The 20,787-nt window shown below is 49.2% G+C and overlaps 2 protein-coding genes across 9 annotated transcripts; one reads left to right on the forward strand and one right to left on the reverse strand.

Annotated features, from left to right (window-relative positions):
• Positions 1-566: 566 nt before the first annotated feature.
• On the reverse strand, positions 567-9,258 carry C6H10orf95 (chromosome 6 C10orf95 homolog). Of its 4 annotated transcripts, none has more exons than XM_015866984.2 (2): positions 8,956-9,258; positions 567-2,084 (listed from the first exon to the last, which is right to left on the reverse strand). In XM_015866984.2, exon 2 carries the CDS (start codon positions 2,019-2,021, stop codon positions 1,347-1,349), a length of 675 nt encoding a protein of 224 aa, XP_015722470.1. In that variant the 5' UTR covers positions 2,022-2,084; positions 8,956-9,258; the 3' UTR covers positions 567-1,346. The 4 variants fall into 4 exon arrangements, with proteins under 4 accessions (XP_015722470.1, XP_015722469.1, XP_015722472.1 ...); XM_015866983.2 differs by lacking the exon at positions 8,956-9,258 and adding an exon at positions 7,614-8,400; XM_015866986.2 differs by lacking the exon at positions 8,956-9,258 and adding an exon at positions 7,468-7,582.
• Positions 9,259-9,680: 422 nt separating this feature from the next.
• MFSD13A (major facilitator superfamily domain containing 13A) lies at positions 9,681-20,725 on the forward strand. Of its 5 annotated transcripts, XM_015866975.2 has the most exons (10): positions 9,726-9,807; positions 10,745-10,848; positions 13,333-13,601; positions 14,029-14,108; positions 14,624-15,073; positions 15,988-16,105; positions 17,074-17,170; positions 17,895-18,066; positions 18,664-18,857; positions 19,030-19,283. In XM_015866975.2, exons 3-10 carry the CDS (start codon positions 13,410-13,412, stop codon positions 19,281-19,283), a joined length of 1,557 nt encoding a protein of 518 aa, XP_015722461.1. In that variant the 5' UTR covers positions 9,726-9,807; positions 10,745-10,848; positions 13,333-13,409. The 5 variants fall into 5 exon arrangements, with proteins under 5 accessions (XP_015722460.1, XP_015722461.1, XP_015722465.1 ...); XM_015866974.2 differs by lacking the exon at positions 10,745-10,848 and having other exon boundaries at positions 9,681-9,807; XM_015866976.2 differs by lacking the exons at positions 9,726-9,807; positions 10,745-10,848 and adding an exon at positions 12,644-13,259.
• Positions 20,726-20,787: the final 62 nt, after the last annotated feature.

The raw sequence follows: 20,787 nt of genomic DNA on the forward strand, positions 1-20,787 counted from the left end.
ACAACTGCCAGCCACTGGCAGAGCCAACTCTGGCCCATTCAGCAAGGCCCGCTGCTCACAACACAGCTAGGGAGCAGCAGTAGCTTGATTTGAAGATTCTGTGACAGCTTTTCTGGCTCAGAGCTCCCACCGCTTCATCGAGCAGCAGAGCTCACCCATTTCAGAGAAACAAATGGAACAGTTACATTAAATAAAAAGAAAGAATCCACTTGCTTTTTCCCTACAGCAATTCAAAGCCACCAAGGGTCTCCAGATGCACTCTCACAGGCTCTCTCCATCAACATGCTGACATGGAGCGCTCCTTTCTTTCCTCCATTATGACAGGGAAGCTCATCTCTAATCAGCCTGTTAGAAGGAAACTGTAGGGGGGAAAAGGGCTACATTTCTGGGGCAGCTCACTGTCGGGAGTGGGGCTCAGTTACCAACCAGCAAGGCAAGAGACACACAACTGAAGGAAGACAACTGCAGAGGACAAGATCCTGATTCATAGAAAGGTTCCAGAACAGGTTGAGAATTGTTCACAGCTAAAAAGCAGGAAAAACCAAAATAAAACAACACTATCTACATTCATTTTTTGAATTGTTTATTTATAATCATTTAAAAGGCACAAGTTTGCAAGCAAGTCATTCTCAGACCCAGGACAGCAGCTGTGGAGGTGCCACAGGACACAGGGCTCTGCTATCTGCAGCAAGGCAGCACCCCCAGCCAGAGCTGGGCCAGACCCAGTAGAGAGCCTCAGGCAGCCACTTCAGCCAGGGGGAATGAGCACCAGGTTACCAAGTGTAAGAGGATCAGGACACCAAGATCTTCTGCCAGAGTGCAGCAAAGTGCTGTGTGCAGGCATCACAACATAAGTGCAATGGTACAGCCATAAAACAGCAGTGATGATACGCAGACAGTTACTCTTCACGGAGCCAGAGAACTGCTCTCCCCTCTGAGACTTGCACTGCCTTCATCTTAAAGGAAATCCAGTTTTGATCTCCTCAGGTGAGTGCCAGGGAGGGATCCAGCTCCCAGGACCTTCCCCTGGACAGTGTAGGAAGAGGGTCTTCTCACCAAGGGCTGCTTTCTGGGAATCCCCTTTCAGCCTGTGGCCACCCAACCAAACCAGTGATAAGTAAACATCCATTCCAAAACCAGGACCAAAGAGCTGATCTGATAGACAAGTGCCAGGTGGTTTCTTCACAGGACAGACATTGTGCATCAAACAGGTGAAGCTGCCATAAGCTTGTGGAGGACACAGAGGAGTTAAAAGCCCAGGGGAGCAGTGGCACCCCTTGCTTGAGCTGCTTTCCAGCTGGCTCCCTGGGGCTGTGGAGCATCCATTTATTGTGAGACCAATCACATCAATGTCTCTGTTTTTTTTTCTTCTTCCTGTTCCGGTCCTCGCTGCTGTCATCTGCTTCACTGGCGCTGGGGGTCAGAGCTCTCTGGATGACATTTTTCTCCACTGTGTACTCCTGCTCTCCTACCTTGGGGTCTGCTTTGACTAAGAACTCCCCCTTCCGGTAGGTGATGGAGACATTGGTCCGTGGGTAGGTGCCATAAACCCTCCGGAGATCATCCTTAACAAATTCTGGGAGGTCTTTCCTTGGTCCAAACACCTTTCCAAGCCTCCCCCACTGAAGCTCCCCTCTCATGGTGAAGCCCTCTGGCCACGTGTCTCGATACTGGTCTGACCTCTGATAGGCAGCATAGGGATTGTAGTTTGCATAAGGATTGTACAGTGGGACAGGGACCACAGGGGGTAAATGCCAGGTGTAGTACGGATGGAAGTAGGGGTTGGAAGCACTGTACAAGTGGTGATACTCCACCTGACTCCCCACATAGTCAGGGTAGCTGCTTCTGTCTAACACAAAGGTCACGGGGCGGCTGTAGAAGTTGTGCATGTAGATGGGAGGGAACATCGTGGAGCTGCTTGGGTCTTCTGCTCTCCCAGTGCGCAGTGGTAGGTAGGTATAGGCAGGAGATGGGATCATGGTTGGACAGTACTCCCGTGGTACAAAGCCAGGCTGGTACATGGTACAGGACGTGAGGCTTTACAAGAGGAATACTTGGCCAGAGCAGGTGCTGAGTTTCAATAGCTGTGAGGACAGGAGTGGAAGAGAAAAATCTTTCCATTGTTACAGGCTCCCAAACCAGGCTGAATAGGGAGACACATCTAGCATTAATGAGAGGATCTCCCCATTCCTGCAGGCTATCATAGAAACAAGTAGGTCTGTGTCCACATCCACAACTCCTCTGGCAAGTCCTCACATAGAGGCTTTTCACTTTGGTCTCACTGGCTATTATTATGTTCAAGGGTGCATTTACCCTGAGGAACTCTACCCCACAGCTCAGTTTGTCCTCACCCTGCCCTTAGAGGACCAGATCACCCCCCAGGGCATTGAGCAATGACCTCCCATGACTCATTCTCTCCCCCAAGAACCAGGAAGGGAATGCACACATACAATACTTCAGGTTAGTGTTTGTTTTAAACAGCTTGCTGCCAGAGATGGGAAGAGACCATGCACATAGCAACAAGGTTTTTTTTCCCCTCCACTGCTCAGAACCTTCACCCTTAACCACAGAGTTGCCACATGCCAGCAGCTCTCACTTTAGCTAAGAGAGTAAACTGCCTTGACTGAGGTTTACCCAGCACAGTAGGTGTCTGGTAGGAGGAGAGCAGGCACCATGCTCCTGGGCCTCCTGCCCCGAGGCAGCCTGTGCAATGTGAGATGGTGGAGGAAGCACTACTTGTGCAGTCAGACAGGAGAGCTGACAAAAGGAAGCAACATGAACAGGGAGAACAAAATGAGGACCAAGAGCAGCTGGGAGAGCTATAGGGCAGCAGTCACATACCCAACCACAGACATCCCTGGAAGCAGATCACCCTGAGCAGGGTGCTGACAGCTGACATAACCCAGAGAGTGCTTCAGCCCCAGGGGTAGCTGCAAAGCTGCCTGGGCAAGTCACAGGGGCTGTCAATACTGTTCTACAGCAGCCCAATGCTGCTCTGTTCCTGCTCCAACCTGTCTGCAGCCTTGCACCCTCAGGGGCTGAAAATGTGGCTCATCTCACCATTACACCAGTATGTATTGCTCACATTGCCCCTCGTGCTGCTCCATTTTCCAGAGGCTGGCTTAGGGAGAACACAGCTGGAGCAGAGTCCTGCTGGACTCTACAGAGCTGAGTGAGGATGCAATAAATCACATGCATTCAGAGGCAGTGCCAGCCTGCTTGAATTTTTCCCCACACTCAATAGGGATGGTGAGCAAGTAAGACTTCAAGGAGATAAGGCCAGGCCATCTGTAGCCAGAAGGCACCAAAAGCCAGGTGCTGAAAAATCAAATTTCAGTAGCACTCCCTGAGAGAAGGGTCCAGCCCCATCCCTCCCTTCTCTTCTTCCTCTTCACCTGTTTCTACTTCCATTGCTGTGAAAGTACTAAGTGTAGGAAGGAAGCACCCAACAGCATGAGCATCTCTTCCCTGCATTTCAGGAGCAGCAGTAGGGAAAAGACAGGAGAAAGATCAGCCTTGTTTTCCTTCAGGCTGCTACCTATTACCTTCACTTTTGTGTCAAACTCTGCAGAACCTCATTAAAAAACAAAACAATTGGAGTTCCTGAGCACAAAAGAGCAAGCTGGGTTCTGCTCTCTGCTCCTTAACCAGGAACAGCCAGAAGTGCTCACCAACTTCCCACTGGCACAGGGGCCAAACCAGAACACCAGGACCTGCAGGGAGCAGCAAGGATCTAACCAGTAAGAAAGATACCAGCAAGAGACAAGGTTCTTCCCTTTAAAGTCCTTTTGACCTTGCTAGAAGAGGCTTCAGCCCCGCTTGGCTGGAGCTGAATGAGGAGGTTCCCAAGAAGGTCACAGCCAGATGAACACAACCACTCTGGGTTTGGAGAACACCCTACTTCAGGCTGTCCCCAGCTTTGCCAAAGCTGACTCCAGCAACTCCCGGTGCAGCTCAAAGAGCCCAACACACCACCACAGCTTCCCAAACACTTGGTCTGCCAAGCACAGCTTGCTTTGGTGCCAGCTGACCCAGGCAGAGCCATAAGGGAGAAATTGCAAAACATTGGTGATACAGAGCCACAGAACGCTTGGTAGCTCAAGTGCAGAGAAAACTGTTTCACCTCTCTGTTACACAATTACTTGCTGCAGGTGTTGAATCAACCACTAATAACACCGAGCAGCCCTCCCGGCCTGTGTTTGTAGCAGCAGCAGTTACTTCCTAGCACTACAGAAGAGCTGGCTTTGCTGGACACTCCCTAAGGTAGAATTTTGCTGTCCCCTAAAGCTACTTTTAATTCAGGGAGCTGTTTTGTTACGGGATTCTGGGATACAAGAAAACGACTGTGTGAGCTGTAGAAACCCAAGGAACACAGTCAAACCCAGGTCACACTGCATAGACACTGAGAAGTGAGCCTGACTGCTGCACTAACCAACAGAGGTTGTGCCACTGTACCATCACAGAAATGCCTATAACACGCCTGCAGATTGCTTTCACCGAGGCAGATTAGGAGATTCCCCTTAGCTGCTTTTTGCTCTCTGCTGTTCCAGCACCCCCAGCTTTCAGACCTTCCTGTCTTTCTTCCTGCCTTCATCCCCTCTCCACCTCACAAAAATAAATCCACACCACAGATCAGTCACCACTTCCCTGTAGCATCTCCCAAAGGTACAGGGATGAGCGCAGTAAGAGCAATATTTTCCCCTAACCAAGAGGATGGAGAAGTTGTGTTATTTCCAGTTAATCTCTATATTTTTGAGCAGACTCGGCAAAATTTTTGCCACGTGGCAAAGTCTCAAAGGTCTTGCTAGGAAAAAAAGTGGGGAAAAAAGGAAGCTTTAGTGTTTCAGATTTGCACTCCAAAGCTCTGGTGACAGCACTGCATGCTTATCCTGGTAGCTAGAAATAGCTTGTGAGAGAGGATTATAGCAAAGCATCTCCTTATTTTTCCCTTGTCATTTCCTTCTCCTGCCTGCCAGAAAAGATCACTCTCTCTGGTCAAGGTCTCTGAAGAAAATCTCACTCCAGGATAAGACTCTTGGGTGCTTCTTCAGTAGGGGGAGAGGGAGAGGAGAGGAAGAAGCAGAGAAATCTTACAGCACAATACAACACTTGGTTCCTCCATCATCAGGACCAGTTGGCAGGACAGGACACTTGGATATCTTCCCAGAGGGAATGCTCCCACTCAGCCAGACGTGCCTGGCAGCAACACAGGAATTCCCGTAAAGCACAACAGCTTGGTACAGAGCAAGCTGGCTCTTCCGGGTCTTAATTTTTAACTAGGAGCACAAATTCCCACGCTTGCTTCATCCCGCAAGCACTTCCAGGTTTTGCCCCTTTTCCCAAGGGGAAAAAAAACCAACAGCATCATAGATTTTTGCTACACTCCCCAAGACAACAATAAACCCACACGGTCCCAGCAAAGCCCCCCAAGGGGCAGTAAATACTTTCCCAAGAGGTTCTCACATCATCCCTGAGGCATTAAGATGTACTTCCTGGAAGAGATGAACTCTTGTAGCATCTTGAAAGGCATTTAGTGCAGCAGTGGAGGCAGACACACCAGCTGATGTAGCACAGCAGCTGAGACCGAGCAGGCAGCTCAGGAGGAGCTTGCTGCTTCAATCTTGCACCCTGGATATCACCGTGGGTGTGCTGAAATACGCACAACACATTTCCTATAAAGCCACAGTGCATGTAGCAGCAATCAGCCTCCAGGCAGCTGTTACACAGTGCCTCTCCACACCAATTATCGTAAGATATTTCTGGATGGAAACTTGGTGGAGCAGGAGAACACAGCCTTCACTTCAGAGGGGTGAGGCTGTTTGACACACCCCCTTGTAGTATCTGACAGCGATGGAAGAGAATCGATACTGAAAGCAGCCTGAGAACAGCCACCAGGCGTCAAAGGGCTTTGCAGAGATGCACAGGTACTTGGAATGAAAGCCAAAGAGCAGTAGATCTACAGGGTGGAAAAGGTTTGAAGGATTAGATGTGACATTATTACTAGAATCAGGAGAAACCCACCAATTCAGGTAGTTTTGCACATTTGTTCTGAGGACCTGGCCAGGATATTTTAGTGGGATCTGGGTTCAAGGAGTGCTGCAGGAGGTGGGCATTGCTGCAGCCCCTGTTTATCTCATTTTCCAAGCTGGAAGGCAGCAGACACCTTCACCTTGTATGAAGGACAGGCAGCAAAGCAGAAGATTCCTCTGAGCTCTGACAGTGCCAGTGAACCACAAAGAGGGCACCAGCTGATGCTGGCACCCATGGCAATAGCAGTGAAGATATTGGTCATCCCTTGCAAAGACTTTCTGAAGAGGAAGCAGATCTGTTTCAGCTATTCAAAGCAGCATTCCCAGAAACACTGAAATCTAGTATAGATCCGGCAGATGAGGTCAAAGCAGCAGGAAAAGTTCCTGGCATTGCAGAGCAAGCCTTTACTTGACTATGATGATGCAAGAGCCTCTCCCTTGGATACCTCTGCCCAAATAGTGGTCAAAAGGCAGCAGGCTGCTGGCTAAGGGAAGGCTGGAGCAGCCACTCCTCCTCCTCCTCTTGCTGCAGCTGCTGGATAACAGCATCAGAACAGCTGCACAGCAGTAGAAGGGGCAGGTGACACTTCAGGGTTAGCATCAGCAAGGCTCCTAGAGTCAGCCCCACTCACAGCCAGAGCACTCCTAAATACTATTGCCATTCATCCACCCACATAGATTCTGGGGTAGCTTTCCCAGTGCTGACCACACACACACGCATGCCACCCCACTTCTCCTTCCTCTGCACAGCTCCTTTTCCCACGTTCTAGTTTCTGGTTGACTGAAAGTCCCACCACCAGCTTCACTTTTCCCTGTAGGCACCCTTGGCATCAGAGCCATCTTCCTCACCGAGTTCAGGTCTCTGTGCCACACCTCAGGATCTCAGCCTGCATTTCTGGAAGCCACCAACTCTCTTCCAGAGACAGACCTGTTTCTAGAAGCTGCTTTCAAGCACTGTTTTCTTCAGTCTACGCTTAATTGCATTCATGGTCCCAAGGGTCCCCTCCATGTTGAAGAGCAGCTGGCACAAAGCACAACCTCCTCCTCCCAAAGTTCATTGCATAAAGTTAATTCGATGCCCATCTCCTTCACCCACACACCTCTTCAGATAGAAGGTCTCAATATCAGTTAGTTCAGGCTTCCAAGATCCTGGATGAGCCCCTTGATATCCCTTCTAGAACTAGCTCTCCCCCTTTAGATTACAGTTCCAATAAACTGATCCAAGAGGTGTTACAGATCGCTCACTCCAACAAGTCAGTTGAAGAATCAATAACCTCATTAACACACTGCTAGTAACTCTTCGTTTTTTATATCATTCTGAGCACAACTAAAGACTTCATTAGAAGCTTTAACAAACCACACACTACAGACACCAAATTACAGGTGCACCCCCTTCCCTCCCACCATAACTCCCTTGCTCTGCTCTCCCACACCAAACCTTGCTGACTGGGGACAGACTGAATCCAGTAGGTTGTCCAAGGAGGCCACTCCAGCACCCCAGCAGGTTTGGGTCCCCAGGCTCTTCCACCATTCATATGTGGAAGATCTAATTTAAGATCTTATTTCTCTCATTTCAGTACTCACTTTTTTGCCCTGCTCAAGCCTCCGCTCTTCCAGCAGTCCCTTCCTAAACAATCAGTCCACCCCTAATCACTCCTTTCCCATTGGTCTCAGTTTTGGTACATCCATAACCAAGCCTACTCTTCCTGATACCGTTACCTAGGCAATCTCAGCCTTATATGGCATTACTGATAGGGTCTGGTTGGCCTTGCAAGGTTCTGCCCTCCAAGAGTTGCTTCAGACTCCCCTGTAATTATCTGATCACAGCTGTTGACTTTACACAAGCCAAAACAAATCCTTCATCTTCAGCCTTGACTCCCTTTCCTAGCTCCAGTTACTTACAGAAACCTCTTCATTGTACATAGACAGTTTGCATAGCAGAACAATAGGCTATATACACTTTTTTTGGTATTTTTGCACCATCCTGCTCTCTCAGCTGCATGATTACAAGCCTTTACCCTGTAAGTCTTCTTAGGAGAGCTATCTGGTTTGCTGCAAAGGCCTGAGTCCAGAATGATTTCATGCTCACAGTACATCTCCCCTGCCAACAACCAACAACACAGCGAGCAACTTGTACTTCAGCTCTGCATGCATTAACTACATTTGGCATTCCATTCCCTGCATCCTACATAGGAGCTGCATTGTTGAGACAGAAGAAAAGACTGAGTCATTGTAGTGGACCCTCCATAGCATCAGTGCCCAGACAGGGGAGGAAACAGATTATCTCCAGAATTCAGAGTTGCACTACATATCAATCTTTGAGCTCAACTTTGCTTACAGGAATGCATTTTCAGACACCCACAATATGTTTCTAGCTTAAGTTCAAGCTTCTGAGACAAAGTTAGCTGTAGGAATACAGCTCTTATTGTGCCCCTAAGACAAACAGCTACAGCTTCTGTAGATCTGGGATTCTATAGAATATAGATCCCCTTTTCAACTTCCTGCTGTTAGCTTCTAGACAACCAAAATATAATTTTTAAGTAGTGTTATTTATTTTATTTTTAATGGAAGAGAAAATGCAACTCTGACTCCAAGAACAGAAAGAGACCTACATCATTTTCCCTTAACTGAGGGGCTTATATCCTATCACTACAATAACTTAAAACAGCACCTTTCACAACCAGGAGGTACTTGGAAAGTTACAGGCTGGATCAGTACCATAAACCAATACCCCAAGCCAGCTCTATGTGGATTTGTCTCTGTTAAAGAACAGTGGATGCATAGAGGTGAAAGGGAAAAGCAACCCAAACAAATCTCAGAGCTGCTCACTTGCAAGCTCATAGCAGCAGCATTGCTTCACCATTACAACATAGTTAAGTCTTTAGCATACAGATAAGTGTATAAACGAGATTCTCAGCGTACTCACTTCCTGAAGGGAGAAAATAGACAAAATGATGCTTTTTCTTGAATCAAGAGCCAGGAAGAGCAGGATACTCTGACCTGGGGAAGGCAACTTCCCTGTTGTTAGCAGCACACTGGGCAGAGGACGCAGGCACAGCACCACACCTTGCTGGGGCACACACCTGCACTCCTCCCACACTGACTGCCCAGCTGGGGGAGCAAAAAGGAATCACCGAGCTGCCAAAGCCAACATGAGGCATATAACCTCACAGCAAGGAAATGCAGGAGCAGGGCTCAGCTCACGTTTGTACCTCTGCCAGCCCTGTGGGCCCATCACCACCACCTGTGCTGCTGGGCTGAGCACCTCTATGGCCCCCCTAATTGCAAGAGCTGCAATTAACCACCTGGCTTCCATGACTTTATTAAAGCAATATGGTTAGGAAGCTGCTGCTAATTGTACCATACAAAAACAGTAGGTTGTTGTCCAGTGTTGGATCACAGCATGGGCTGCAGGGAGAGGCCAAGGACACGTACACCTCTTTGCTCCAGAGAAAGCACTACAATCTGAGCTTTTTCTTTCTTATATGTCGGACAAGGTAACGTAAAACGAGCGCTGAAAGATGCCCCAATGCAGCTGGTGACTAAAGCGATGGGAAGGGCCGCCCTCCGAGCAGACCATAGAGCAACCAGAGTGACCGGGCTAGAAGGGCCACAGAACCACTTCCGGGAGGTCCTTTCCTCCCTCGAACAAGATGGCGGCGGGAGGGGTGGCTTCGTTTGCCAGGCCGCAAGATGGCGTCGGGGTGGGGTCGGGACGCTGCCGGGCGCGCATGCGCGGCTGTGCGGTTCGGTGGGACAGCGCCGGTACCGAGCGCAGGTAGGAGGTGCCGTGGGGGGGGGGGGGGGGGGGGGGGGGGTTGGGGAGCGGTACCGGGCAGCCATGATGTGTGTCCGTGTTTGCAATGGAGATTTGGGGCCTCGAATCTCAATTCTCGGCCTGTGCTTTGCAGTGCGGCCGGGCCGGGGGTGGGCTGTGAGGGAATGGCTGCTGCTGTGTGGTGTTCATCATAGCGCTGAGGTTCCGTGTCAGCCCCAAGGGTGTGGGGTCTGTGGGGCGTTCATGGCTGTACCCTTTGATACCGGGCTGCTGGAGGTTGGTTCTACAGAGCACGGGGTTCTGTGCCGCTGAGACCCGCTTTGAGCCGGTGGGTTGTCTGAGGAAATGAATCATTAACGATTGGAAGCGCTGCTGACAAAATGAGTGTTGGTTGTGTTGTGGGTGTGGAACGACAGAGCTGGGCTGTCCCTGCGCTTTAGCTAATAAACCTCCCAAACTCCACAGTATAGAGGCACTGTAGTGGCTGTGGGAGCAAGGGCAGGTGTATTGAGATATTAGGATATTCCTGTATTAGTCACACTGAGGTATTTAGGATATTCCTGTATTACTCACATAGTGGAGGATGCACTGGAAAGTCGTGTTGCTGTGGTCAGGCCTGCAGGTGGCTGCTTTGGTGTACAGGAATCGCCCGGCCCTGCTTCAGGGGCTGGATTGGGCCAAGATGCCCATACGTGGCTCTGCTGCCAACTCAGTACAAGTGGCTTCTGCTGTGGCATGTGCAGCCCAGGCACTGGAGCTGGTCTGTTCTAAAGCCTGAGGGCTGCTGAGTTGCTGTGGGGCATAATAGGTTGTGAACCCAGCTGTGAACCCAGCTGTGAACTGACTAGGAAGCTGGAACAGATTGTGACAGCTCCAAAGTGCGATGTGTTTCCAGCTGCCCTCTGTCAGCACTCTCAAACAAATGCTTTCCTGGTAGATGCTGCTCAAACATCCTCCTCAAAGAAGATAAGATCTGCAGACGTCACTGGCCGGAGCAATGCCAGATGTCAGACGCGGAGGTGGAAATGTTCTGGAGTAAAGGCTGGTTGCTTTCTAATTTACGAGCTTGTTCCTTTATGGCTGTGCGTTATTATTCCCTCTTGCAGTTCCTTTTCCCCTCACTTAAAAACTAATTCTGAAAAGTTCTGACATACTCCGTGACTAATGCTCTGTCCCAAGGAAAAAGGTTATGAAAATACCACTGTGGCGAGCTTAAATAACACAGTGCTTTGGATGTAGGAACAAAATCTGCTTTTTTTATGAGCTACTATAATTTGTTCCTTTTCATCTGCGTGTTTTAAGATGAGGGAGTTAAAAAAGAGCCCAAAACTTTAATAACTGTCTCAACAAAGTGAAATCACTTATGTATGTCAGCAGGGCTGCACATCTGTGGGGGAGTGATGGGGAACAGGAAGAAAGGAAGAGGGATGTAACCTTTTTTAAATGGTGTTGTATGGTACGGATGAGAAAACAAGGTGTCTCTGGAAACTTGAGCAGCTGCGGTGTGTGCAACTTGTGCTTGGTGAAGTGCCATTCAGATGGGGGTGTGTGAACCTAACCCATGTTAGGTGTGCATCCAGTGCTTGGGATCTGGATGCACCAGGGTTTCAAACAGCCCAAAATGATGTTATCTGCCTTGTGCTCAATCCTGTTCTTGCAGGTGCCCAGTGCTCTGCTGGCACGATGTGCCCTTGAGCCAGTCAACTGCAGACAGTTTGTGGTGAGAGACACAGGGCTTGTGGTTGGATCAGCTGCCCTAGCTCTGTTCTTCTTAACGTTTATCTTTATCCATCACAAATTCTTGATTCCTTTTCAATTCATGACCGTACAGAATGCAGTTTCCATTTGCGGCTCGTCAGCACGCCTGTCTTTAATTACACCTATAACTGTTCATTGTCTGGCTGAAGGCCCTTTGGAGCGGAGTCATCCTTTTATCTGGCCGTGGGTTTTGGTGCGGTGGGATATGGCGTGGTGGCTCAGTCCCATGAGAGCTCTGCAGTTGGATCCAATTGAGGTCTATTGCTTTGGCAGGGTCGATGCGCCGTTTCAATCTAGTGATGCAATTGACGGGAACATATGCTGTGCCTGCTCCTGCTGGGCTAATTACGAGGAATTCCTTGGGCTGAGCAGAGCAGACAGATATCTTTTGTTTTTCTAATCTTGCCTAGAAGTGGTCAGACTCACGGCTTCTGGGAAATGCTGAATGGAACTGCAGTTTCATCAGCTTTCATACCCAGCTGCTCTTCCCTTGCTCTGCTGTTTCTGCATGGGCTTGCTGTGGCTGATGTCGCAAGCGCAGGGGGATGACTTGGTGCATCATTTCCTGTTCCATACGCTGTTGTGAAGTGGTTCTCTGATGTGTCTGAACAGGGTGCGTGGCTCTGGAGGACTGCACTGGGATTTGCAAGGGTCATCAGCTCCTTTATTTTGCTTCTGGCAGCATTGAGATAATGACTTTGTTATCACCTGTCATGTGAACAGAGCTTCTTGGGATGGCCTGAGCTGGGAAGCTGACTGACACTGATTTAAGAGCCTGTAACTTCTCACCAGATACTGAATGCATCCATCCAAAGAGATGCCCTGTGTTTTGCCTTTGTTCTGTAGCAGCTGGAGTGTGAAAGGGGGCTCAGCCTGAAGAGCACGGACCTCTGTCAAGGGAAGATGATGTCCTGCTTTGGGGATGGGCTTCCTGGCCATGAGCTGTGGCCGGTGCTGGCTGAGCAGTCCTACCTTCCCTTCCCCTCCTGCCTCAGCCCTCTGTGAACATACAGTGGCTTCTTCCAGGACACAACTACTGTTTCCACTTGCTTTGCTTCCATATATATTGCTGTTTAGCTGAAGCATCTTTATTTCAGCTTCAACATTCAGGCTGTCCCAAGATGTGCTGGACAGCTGCTACTTGACTTTGGGTAGCCCTTGTTGCATAATGGCACCATGTCTGCCGCGTTCCATCAAGTTCTGATCATATCTCTTCATACCACACAGCAGCAATGCTACTTGCCATAAATACCTCCTGTCTGAGTGAGCCCAGGTGCAGTCAGCTGTGACTGCCTGGGGACAGCAGCATATATGTGTGAGATTACATCAGAGCTGTTATCACTTTTATTTGGATGAAAATTTATAGTGGTACCATAAACGTCAGTCGTAAGGTCTGTGTTCTGAAGGCTGCTTGGTTTGCGGCCACGTAGCTTGATTCTTCCCTGACCTTCCCTTTAAAGAGATGGAAAGAACTAATCAGCTGACTGCTGGATAACAAAGAACATTAAAGTATAAAGGACAGGGCAGGGACAGTGTGCTCACAAAGAGACAGCTGTACTGGAGCCTGGCCTCAGCTTAATGGAGCAGCTTTAGTGCAGCAGACAGCTTCCTGTCTCATAAATCCCATCCAATCCACTTCTGAACAACTCCTCAAAGCAACACTAATTCTGATCTCTGCTGGCAAAGATTTATCAGTTAATTTGATTCAACTAAGTTCATTTAATAAATTGAATCTGTATTACTTATTTCTTTTTTTCTCTTTTACAGGAGCAACAATGGATTGGCCCCAACAAAGATGTAACGGGTGCTGTGAGAAGACATCCCACCTGAAATGGAGGTGATCCATGGAGCTGAATGCTGACCCCATCAACATGGGGCTGCGGCTGCTGGCTTGTGTCTTTCATCTGCCCACTGCAGTGATCTACGGGTCCTTGTCGCTGTTTGTTTCCATTTTGCACAATGTATTTCTCCTCTACTATGTGGACACCTTTGTCTCCGTTTACAAGATCGATAAACTGTCCTTTTGGATAGGAGAGGTTAGTCTTCTGCATGGATTCCTGCTCTTGGAAATAAGAAATTCTGAAGCTGAATCTGGTCCTTGCTGCGTGTAGGACATTTGTCGTAATGGTTGCATTCTTCTTTGGAAAGGAAACAAGGGAGTCTTCTGAGTGCTAATTTGGGCTTTGCAGTTTTTCCCACTTACGTAAACAGAAAATGAGCTGGGATAGAAAACCTGGGGACTTTGTTCCTGTGGGAACATCGGAGTGTTTTACTGGTATGGAAAACCACTGGGTTTGCTGTTAGTGGCTATTGCCCCAGACAGGTGTCAGTGCAGAGAAGGTGTGTGAGGGGATCCTGTGATGTATTCACTGTGCAAGCTCAGCACTGCTCCATTCAGTAACAGAAGTGCATCTTTCCAGGAGCTGTTCTGTGCTTTGTTTCACTGTTCTGTTTCTTTCCTAGACGGTGTTTCTGATCTGGAACAGCCTCAATGACCCTCTGTTTGGTTGGCTGAGCGACAGGGTGTTCCTTAGCACACAGCAGTAAGTTGTATTCTAAACAGAAAGTATAAGCAAAGTGGTGGGAAAGGATAATTATTTCCTTTTATAATTATTATTTTCCTTTTTATAATTGCCTCAAAGTTGTTCTCAAGTTCTTTGGATTATGGACCACTGTTGACCATTCGCATTTCTCATGTGCTTACTTCAAGCTTTTAATGAAAATCATGATGTGGCTTCCTGCATCTAGTGACAGTGGTTTAAGTTTTGGTTGAAATAATCGTAGTGCTGTGTTATTAGGGAGCTCCTTACTTTAGAAGAGGAAAAAAACAAACAACAAAACAAAGATTTTTTTTCTTTTCATGCTTCTGGCCTTCTTACACCCATATTTTTTTTGTGTATTCACATATTAGCTGAGAGTTATTTGATGTGGGTACTTGTTACATGACCAAAAGCTGTATTGATGTCTGGACCTCATAGACAACTTCCTTAGAGAGCAAGGATGCATGATTGTGCTGGGTTTTGTCCAGGAGCCTAAAGCTTTTTGTCTTCTGTTGCAGGCCAGGAGCAGAGATTTCTTCCCCAGAAGTAGTTCTGAAGAGGCTCAGAGCACTAAGCCACAATGGCCCACTCTTTGCCATATCTTTTCTGGCTTTCTGGGTTGCCTGGACTCACCCTGGTTTGCAGTTCCTTCTCTGCCTTTGCATGTATGACAGCTTTCTCACCATGGTTGACCTCCATCACAACGCCTTGCTTGCGGACTTGGCAGTTTCAGCAAAAGACAGGACTAGCCTCAACTTCTACTGCTCCTTCTTCAGTGCCATAGGCTCACTCTCTGTCTTCATGTCATATGCAGTATGGAACAAGGAAGACTTCTTTTCCTTTCGGATATTCTGTATTGTACTGGCCTTCTGCTCTATCCTCGGCTTTACCTTGTCCACACAGTTGCTCCGCCAGCGATTTGAGACTGATGGGAAGGCAAAATGGGACCAGGAATCAACCTTAAAAGAGTACGTGTCATCAATTCCCCAGCAGGTGACAAAGGCTTAACTTACATCTTTAGAGTCCTGTTATGTGCTGTAGCAAATTGAAGAAAGATCCAGGACAAGGCAAACCATTACTGATTATCTGCAGTTCTTGTCTGTTGACACAGTTTTCAGAATCACCACTGGCTGAGGTCAGTCTGGCTTCTAAGGCCATCTGAAAACAGGACAAAACTATCTTGTGACACCACCAACCCAAACTGGAGGCAGAGCCCTGACCTGCTGTGTGGTCTATCCAGTGTTTGGAACATGAAATGAGTTAATATCTAGAGCACCCATTGCAGCCTGTGAGTGGCAATATGTCAGAAGCAGCTTATCATTAAAGTATTCCTGCTTGAGCATGAGGCCACTTTAATGCACATTTCCTGTTTAGTAGGACAAGCAGAGATCTCTTACCTTCTTGCTCACTTTGCCTGCCTGTCAGTGGCTGGGCTATATTGCTGAAACTAGATGCATAATGACCCAGTTCAGCTCCTTTGCTTTTCTTTGGGCTGCCTCACTTGTCTCTTGTTATAAGCTACAAGCACTGTGTTCTACTAACAGCAGATCCTGATGAGACCTGCCAGGTGAACTAACTGCAGGATCTGGAGTAGGAGTGTTGTGGCTGATGTGCAATGCTTTTATCAACAGAAATTGTGGGTTCAGGAAACTAATGTTGTTTGGGAGATCTCTAGTGTGTTGACTTCACGTTGTTGAGGACAACACACTCTGGACTCTGCTGTTTTGGTCCAAGGAGAGGGAAGGTTTGAATAAGAGCTGAGGAGGGACAGCTTTGCGTCTGTGCAGAGGCTTTTCCATGCTTGTTGTAAAAGATTCGCTGCTGTGGACTGCTCTGGTTTTGTTTGTTTTAACTTTCTCTCACCTTTCTCTTCTCCCCGTAGGCTGTACATTGAGAAACTCTCTGTTCCCCAGGAGAAGAGGATCACCCTGGCAGAGTATCTCCAGCAGCTCTCTCGGCATCGCAACTTCCTCTGGTTTGTCTGCATGAACCTAATCCAGGTAGGTGCAGCAGTGACGTGCTGGGATTCAGAGGATGAACACGGTTTATGGCTGTTGGGTGATTCACATGCATGTCAGCTTCCCAGGAAGGGCAGGGGAGTTTCTGATGTCTGCTTGCTACCAGAGCCTCCCACCCAAGCACACTGTGGTCCATCAGCCAGCTGGTAGCCACAGTCTCTACTTGTGAGCTGAGGACAGTTCCTGAACATTTGTGTGGTGCTCCCTCCTCTGCAGTGCAGGCTTAGTTACAGGGGACTGGTTGAGTTCTGCAACAGCCCATCTGGGATGCAGGAGCACCAGGCCTGGCTTGTGGTGGAGAGAGTTCAGGACTACAGTTTGCTGGCTTGGCTTTCCTGGGGCTCGTGCCAGTGTTCTTACTATATCCATCTGGATCTACCTGCCATCTGGCTTTTGCAATTTCTGTTTTTCATTCTTTTAATCTATTACTGCTAAATGCTGTCAGCCTGCTCAGCTTTCCTGAGCTTGATGTGCTGAAATCAGAGCTCTGTCTCCCCAGGGGTCCCTCAGTTCCCCTCAGGCTCTTAATGCTGGTTTGTATCTTTGTGTTTGAGCCTTGTAGCCTCATTGTTTCCGTCCTGGCTGCTGCTCCCACCTGCCATGGCACTGCCTCCTCCTCCAGATCCCTGTGGCCACAGTTGTCACCTCCTTGCTGTTTCCTGCCCCAGCAGTGCTGTGTGCTGCATGTGTGCTCTATGAGCTTGCTAGTGAGGAATGCTTCAGCAGCTGGGATGTGGTAATTGACCCCAGGCAGCCCTGTGGTCTCAAAGCCTACCATGCTATAACCTCCATAGCCAAGCTCTTGATTTGCTGAAGTACTTGGGGCCCATCCTGCACGATCGTTTGGCAAAAGACACTCATCTCTTGAGAGTCTAGGGGCCTCTTAGCTTTTTCTGTTCAGTCTTACTAGTGTTGCTGCTTACCAACTTGTTTGTGCACTGCTTTCACAGGTTTTTCACTGCCACTTTAACAGCAACTTTTTCCCTCTGTTCCTGGAGCACCTGCTATCAGACCAGATCTCTGTATCTACTGGATCCTTCCTCCTCGGTGAGTCTTAGAAGGGACTGGAGGGAACATCTGAGTCCGGGCCTGGCCTGATTCTGGATTCTTTCTTTGTAAAATTCAGCTGGAGTGAGGTGTGCTCACAAACAGATCTTTGGGCTGCAAGTTTCACACATACACACACTTCACAAGTTTTCTTGGGACTTCTGAGTCTTCTTTCCTGGGCACAAGAAAACTAATTTGGAGCCTTTTTCTACTGGTGGAGAGCATGTGCTGCATCCTGGCCTAGACTCTGTGACTCCACACAGATATCGTTCTCAGTATGACATGTCTGCAGATACAGCTGGGAGGTGCAGCAGGGAACACGGCTCCTAATTTAGTCCCTCTCTGTGGTGTACAATATGTGTCCAGGCTGCTTCAGGTCTGTGGCAGACAGCCTGTAGGGCTACTGTACTGGTCAGCTCTGGTCACAGTGTCCTGTCTTGTTGCTGCTCCATGACAGAATCCCAGCCCTTATGTGACACTGGGCAAGTCTTCCCTCTTGCTTGGTGAAGGCCTCCCTCTGTAGGAAGAGTGTGTGCTGTGCCACAAAGCCACTGAACACATCTGCTACCAGCACCCCTGCTTTGTGTGTGTATGTGGTAGGGGGGAGTAGGGTATTCTGCATCGCCTGTCCTCCCATGTCGGCAAGCTTTGTATTGTTATTGGTCCTGGGGGGACAGTGGATACTAGAACTCTCTCAAGCATTTGTGCTGCTGTCTCTCTTCAGGTGTTTCCTACATTGCACCCCATCTCAACAACCTCTACTTCCTGTCCCTCTGCCGCCGCTGGGGGGTTTATGCTGTAGTCAGAGGACTCTTCTTCCTGAAGCTGGCTCTCAGTGTTGTCATGCTCCTGGCAGGACCCGATCAGGTGTATCTGCTCTGCATCTTCATAGCAAGGTATGCACGCGGTGCTTGCTTCCCTTGCTCTCTGGCAGCTGGGAAGGGAAGCGACTTGTCCCTGTGTCCCAGAAGGAAGAGTAGCAGGGTCACACAGAAGCCATGTGGCTTCCAGCTCTGGTGTCTCCATCTGACAGCTCCCATCTCAGGAGCAATCAATGCTGAATCTGCTGGCCGTGCAGGCAGCAGTGAGGGAGGCAGCAGCGTTCAGGCTCTGCTGTGTGAGAGGACAAAGACTTGGCAGGGCTGGTGGCTGCCTGGGCTGGTAGCAGCCCATGTCAGCTGCTGAGCTGAGCTTCCCTTTTCTTCTGCAGCCTGCATGGAGTGTTTGCCCTCAGGATGTGTTGCAGCTGCCTCTTAGCCCCAGCCCAGTGTATCTAGCCCCCAGGCCTCTGTGTGGCAGGACCAAGTCATCACTGTAAGGCACACAAGGCTGTTCTTGCTAGAAGTGTTCCTCTCCAGTAACCAGGGTTTCTGAGAGCATTATTTAAAGTGTTAGGGAACCTTTCTAATCTCTCTCTCCACTTTCTCTGATCTTCCACCCACTCCTGTAATGTCTTGGTGCCCCTATTCAGTGCTTTGCCTGTTGTCCTGCAGCAACCGGGTGTTCACGGAAGGGACCTGTAAGCTGCTCAACCTGGTGGTGACTGACCTGGTGGATGAGGATCTTGTACTGAACCGCAGAAAGCAGGCGGCTTCAGCGCTGCTCTTTGGGATGGTAGCTCTGGTCACCAAGCCAGGACAGACCTTCGCCCCCCTGATAGGCACCTGGCTGCTCTGTGTGTACACAGGTAAGTGCCCTTGAGAAAGCATTGTGGCAGGAGTGGGCAGACCTGTGAGCTCAGTGCCCTCCAGTGTCTTGGGTGGATGCAGAGCTCTCTCACTTACAAAGCTGTGACTGGTCTCTGCATGTCCAAGCCCAGTCACAGTGTCCCATCTCAACAGACTGTTCTTCTACCTCAGGCTATGACATCTTCCAGCGTAACCCCTTGAGCAACGTGGTGAGTGCCCAGCCAAAGCTGGAATCTGATGCAGTCTTGGAGCCAGCTCTCCGCCAGGGCTGCTTTTACCTCCTCGTCTTTGTTCCCATCACGTGTGCACTACTGCAGCTCCTCACTTGGTCTCAGTTCAGCTTGCATGGGAAGCGTCTGCAGATGGTGAAGGCTCAGCGCCAAGGCCTGATGCAAGGCCGAGCACCGGAAATCAAGATGATCTAGGGATGTTTGTGCCCCTGGAAGTGCTTCTGGTTCCAGGCTGGTGTAGGACTGCTGGTAAAGCGAGGGGATTGCTGGCTGGGAAAGCCCCCATGTTTACAGTTTAACTGTGAAGTGCTGTGATGCCAATGTTTACTCATCCCAGGAGGCGGCCACAGGGAAAGCAGAGGAGTGTTGAGCATGTACTGGGCCTGTGATAGATCACTTGGCTACAGCAGTGAGAGCATTCCAACCTTGCTGGTCTGAGAAAGCACAATTCCCAGGCAGGGTTGCAGCACGTGCTAGAGATGGTTGCACCCCTGGTGTGATGCCCCTCAGGCAGAGCAGGAAATGGGGAGCAACTGGAAGCTTTTCTTCTACTGCCCTGTGGTATTTGGGAATGGAAGGAGAGGTTTTCAGGGATCAGGTGACAAAGGAGAATTAACTTCAGGAGGAGGTGAGATGGGAAGATCCTGAAGGCCTTTCCCAGTAGCTGGTACGACCTTTCTCATATTCAGTGCTATGGTTCTTGGACCAAATCTGCTCTTAGACTTGTTTCTGGGATAATATTCTGCACAAGATACGCAGACACTCCATCCTGTGTGGCCTTGTGCAGGGAGGTGCTGGGCTCAGAACCTGTATGTCTCATGACATCTTGTTGCTGGTGTTCATCCTTCCCCCTCCTTCAGCCCTTGTAGTCAGCGCTGTTACAGCAGTGCTTCCCACATTATCTGGTGGGTTCAGATCAGGGAAGGAGCCTGTAACACAGCAGACAAAACGTGCCCCTCCCAGGACTGACCCTGTGTGAAGCAGCCCAGTGCCTTCCCTTCTTGCAGGGGGAGAGCACAGCCTGGAGGAGACAGCAGGTTATGCTTTTGTGCCTTCTATTCCACTGAGAAGCCTGTTTGACATAATGTGGGGCAGTAACAGGGCTGAGATTTTACTTCAGGAGGAGAGAAACATCCTCTTCTGTGCTTCAAAGAGCCCCGAAGGTCAGTTTTTCCTGGCTGCTGAGTGATAGAGCTAAGGAGAGGGGGAAGTTTAGACTCTTCCTGTGGCTGGGAGCAGATGGGGCAGATGGTGCCCAAAGGCCTCAAAATGAGGGAGTGTCTCCTCAGTCTTAGGGCTCCTCTGGGCAGGTAGAAGTGATGTGCTGAAGTAGAATGGGTAGAAGCCAGCAGCGCTCTGCCCTGTGCTTCCTGCAGGAGGTAGAGATTTGCTCCCATTTCTGCTGTTCTCCATTTTGTCACCTCCCAGGCCTTTGTACCAGGTTCCCTCTGCAGATGCAGCCCACAGCTCTGCTATCTTGCCTCAGGACGTGGCTGCCTCCTGTCTTGGACCAAGACATTTCTCTTGTGAGGCTCTTGTTGGTCTTACTGGTTCAATCATAAGTTATTTGTGTAGATTTTAACAAAGTTTGAGAATGATTATTCATTTCATAAATTAAACATGACTTTTTTTCTGTATTGCTGTGGTCTCATTTGAATTGGCAGTGGCCCCATCTGGCCCTGGGTGGGCTCACCTACCC

The sequence above is a fragment of the Coturnix japonica genome, chromosome 6, assembly GCF_001577835.2.
Source record: "Coturnix japonica isolate 7356 chromosome 6, Coturnix japonica 2.1, whole genome shotgun sequence".
Lineage (NCBI taxonomy): Eukaryota > Metazoa > Chordata > Aves > Galliformes > Phasianidae > Coturnix > Coturnix japonica.

Coding starts and splice junctions, on each gene's coding strand:
- C6H10orf95 (XM_015866984.2), bottom strand. CDS start 2,021: ATGTACCAGCCTGGCTTTGTACCACGGGAGTACTGTCCAACCATGATC.
- MFSD13A (XM_015866974.2), top strand. CDS start 13,410: ATGGAGCTGAATGCTGACCCCATCAACATGGGGCTGCGGCTGCTGGCT. Junction 14,109..14,623: donor GTGTTCCTTAGCACACAGCA/GTAAGTTGTATT, acceptor CTTCTGTTGCAG/GCCAGGAGCAGAGATTTCTT. Junction 17,171..17,894: donor TACTGGATCCTTCCTCCTCG/GTGAGTCTTAGA, acceptor GTCTCTCTTCAG/GTGTTTCCTACATTGCACCC.